The sequence below is a fragment of the Oryza brachyantha genome, chromosome 1, assembly GCF_000231095.2.
Source record: "Oryza brachyantha chromosome 1, ObraRS2, whole genome shotgun sequence".
Taxonomy (NCBI): domain Eukaryota; kingdom Viridiplantae; phylum Streptophyta; class Magnoliopsida; order Poales; family Poaceae; genus Oryza; species Oryza brachyantha.
The window spans coordinates 15,917,480-15,921,143 of NC_023163.2; the positions used below are offsets into that span (position 1 = coordinate 15,917,480).

Here is a 3,664-nt window from a genome sequence, read left to right on the forward strand (position 1 = left end):
GGATACTTAGGCTAGTGTTCAATGCACGTGGTTGGTGAAGATTTCATATGACATACGATGGAGATATTGTGTGCGTACAGGATATGAAAGTTGAGTTTGGATACAGTCCGGATTTGAGAAGATTTGTTGTATTAGAGATAGAGATATGATTAGTTATGGATAAGGATTGGTTTCCCACGAGATTGGGAGTCCTAATTTGTGCTAGATACGTGGGCTTGCATACCCACGTCGAGGTTATAAATAGGTACCGAGGGGTATGCTCCCAGTGAGTTTTTTTGTGCCTTTTGCGAGAAAAAATTAGGGTTTCGACTCTATTTCGATATTAGATCGAAAGTTTTGGTTAGGAGTGCTTTCTATGCACTTTGTAAATACTGGTTGATCAATAAAAGTCGAGAGATTCAATCTACATCTTGAAGCTTTGTCGATCGGCGTTTTTCTAGGATCCCGACGGTCTAATCGCAGGTAGGCTGGCGGTCTGACCGGCCACTCAACGTCGGTCTGACCGAGGTTATGTGAGCGGTCTGACCGGCCACATAACGGCGGTCTGACCGGTGGTACATTTGCAGTGCGACCGGAGGCTTCGGTAAGGCTTTTGTGAAGGTAATTTTTTATTTTCGCGAAAAGATTTGGTTTTTTGATCTGCCTACCATTCACCCCCTCTGGTAGTTCTTTTACTCTGTTGCAATCCTACATATATATATCTTTGTCACTTAACACTTAACAGAAACAAATAATTAGCTAGCTAGCCTTTTATGGTTTGCATGTAGAGTTGTAGCACCTTCATCAAGCTCGAACTCGAATGGCTCATCTGTTTTGTGACCCCGCTGATCAAAAGCAACCCCATCTTGGAGTTTACCAATCATCCGAACTGCCATGCATTTAATTGCGAGCCAAGCGTTAGCTAGCTAATTAATGAGGCAGTGCGTGTGTTTATATATATCTCAATATGATAATTAGCTCGAGATTTAGAGTACCTCTGACTACTCCTTGATTCTCTACGCACTCTCCTTTACGAAGTGTTTTCTTGAAGATTGTCTGGCCCTCTCCAATATGAATCATTGTTTTATAGGACTTGAGTTGGATGTACACATAGAGAGTTGCATCAGGTGGCACAGCAGCTTCATTCCCCTTAGAGGGCCTGCCCTGTTCGCCAAAACCATCTATGGATCGAGAGAAAGAGTCAAAGAGCGCACCAACAAACATAGAAAAATAAACTCTTGTTAATATTCCCATGTGCCGGTGTGGCATATAGTGCACCATGAAAGTATAAGAGTTTTCTTAGACAATGTATTCGTTAACGTGTGTACATATCGTTTGCCATTGTAATTTGCATCTCAATAATATATATTTTTAAAAATAATTTAAGATATTTCTAAATTGTATATCTACACCGACTATTTCTCTTGATATTTTATTTCCAATCTGAATATAAATTAAATATTTCCAAATTGTACTCTTACATGAATACTTTTCCACACAGTATTTATTGCAATATACTTATTTTTCAATTTGTATTTTAGATACTTCTACATTTTACTTGTATGCAAATTCTTTCTCTTAATACGGAATATTATTTATTTCTAAACTAAAATTTCGATGTTGATGTAAACTCATCACCAATATTAATTACTAATGAATTTCAGATATTTTCTAAGTTATATTTTATCAAATAACGTTATATCAATATTGATTATTTTTAATTTTAAAATCAAATTTTAAAAATATATTTATTCTAAATTGTATTTCTACCTGAACTCTTATCTAAATATAGGTTATTTTATAAACTTTTATTCGAATTTCAAATTTGTGTTTCTATATGGACTCTTCCTTAATTTTATTTATTTATTAATTCCCAATTTTAGATATTGTAAATTTTATTTCTTCTTGGACACTTCTTTTTGTTTTTTCAATTAATGCAAGAATTTCTAGCTTTTTCATTTTTTTTAGAATTTCTAGATTTTCGATATCTTTGGATTAAAGTGGAGGGCTCTTAGTAGAGCCTTCAATTAGTATATATAAAGGTAAAGATGATTCTTTGATTTTTCTTAAATAGAACATATACCGATATTCGTCCACAGGCAGACTTTGTAGTATTTTATGTGAACTTAAGGATAGATAAAAAGGAGGAGAGCTTACATTCTGGTTTTACAATTGAAACAGCTTCTTCTCCTTCTGTCATTGTCTTCACAGCAAGTGGAAATGCAGGGCAGAAGAAGCCTAGATTTTATTATTCTATTAGATTGATCAAATAAAATAAAACATTTATTTCCATGTGTCTCATGGTGCTAACTGCACTTACCTTTCTGAAGGTTGAACTCAACACTATCAGACATGGACACTGACATCCCATTCTCAAGGCAGACATTATAGTCCACTACAAAAGAAAACCAAATGAAAAGGTATTTAGCTCAAAACTAAAAAGATAGGTGAAGGGATAAGTAATTTACAAATAGATACCAATAACATCATCCAAACCACAAGGTTTAACATTTCCCATGCCATGCTTGATGGTCTTCTTCAAAATGACTTCATCTTCATTATCGTCGAGAATGTTAGTTACGGTGACGAGAGAGATAAGCTCAATATCAAACCTCACTGCTTGGTCTAGGGGGATGTTCTCTGGGATACTTGCACGACACCCAGACTTAGTGCCTGCAAATTCTGAAGGGACGATGTCCCCAGGTTGCATTGAGTTGACACTACAACAAAAACCTTACATAATGGCACTTTTGTAGAGACAAATTGAAAAATGTCTCTAAAATTAAGACTCCTATAGCATAGAGACATTGTTTAGAGGCATTTTGCAAATTTCCTATAATGTTTTTACTCTAAAGACACTTTAGAGGCAATTTTCTAACGTAATTTTCTAAATTAATCTTATAGAGGCATCTTTGTGGCATTTTATAATTTGCCTCATATGTATCGGCATTTTGTTGAGGCATTTTAACCTTCTTAAGGACACTCATTCGAGGTTAATACATACTAAATAACTAAATATATTTAAGACATGATATTAATTAATAAGTAATCACATGAGGTGAGGTCAAGATGGTTAGGTGAATGATATATAAATAACTCTATGTCAATAGGTCTTGAGTTCAAAGATTGCTAGGTGCAAAACTTATGTTTTTTTTTATTTTTCTACAATGGTTTGCTATGGTTGTCATATAATTTAACGTCTCTATAAAAATACCGCAAGGCATAGAGACACTTTATAAATTATCTCTTTGTTTGTAAAGACAAATCACCACAAGGCACTTATAAGGCATTTTTGAAAGTGCCTCTATCATGTTGTAGAAAATGCCTCTACAGTATTTGGAAAGTATCTCTACGGCTCATTTTTGTTGTAGTGTGATAGCCATATTGAAGCCTTGCATTACATCATCTATAAACAATACTACTTTAGTTTTATATATGAAGATATTGCTCGGCTTTTAGAAAAGTATGACTACAATGATATTTCGGAAAGTATGCATGAGACATTAGCCCCTACACATTACCACTACTGTATCCATACTAACGCTATGTATGCCTCAATTTAATAATGTAAATAAAATACTATAAGATCTTTTAAATACGATCACATATAAACCAAACTTTAGAAGTTGTATTTACCTTGTCCTATTATAAACGTCAGAGGCACACCATCTTCTCTGGTAGAAGT

The 3,664-nt window shown here is 34.4% G+C and overlaps 1 protein-coding gene across 1 annotated transcript; it reads right to left on the reverse strand.

Moving 5' to 3' along the window:
- Positions 1-643: 643 nt before the first annotated feature.
- On the reverse strand, positions 644-2,689 carry LOC102703639 (70 kDa peptidyl-prolyl isomerase-like). The gene is made up of 6 exons (XM_006645944.1): positions 2,458-2,689; positions 2,300-2,374; positions 2,137-2,217; positions 975-1,160; positions 779-868; positions 644-687 (listed from the first exon to the last, which is right to left on the reverse strand). Exons 1-6 carry the CDS (start codon positions 2,687-2,689, stop codon positions 644-646), a joined length of 708 nt encoding a protein of 235 aa, XP_006646007.1.
- Positions 2,690-3,664: the final 975 nt, after the last annotated feature.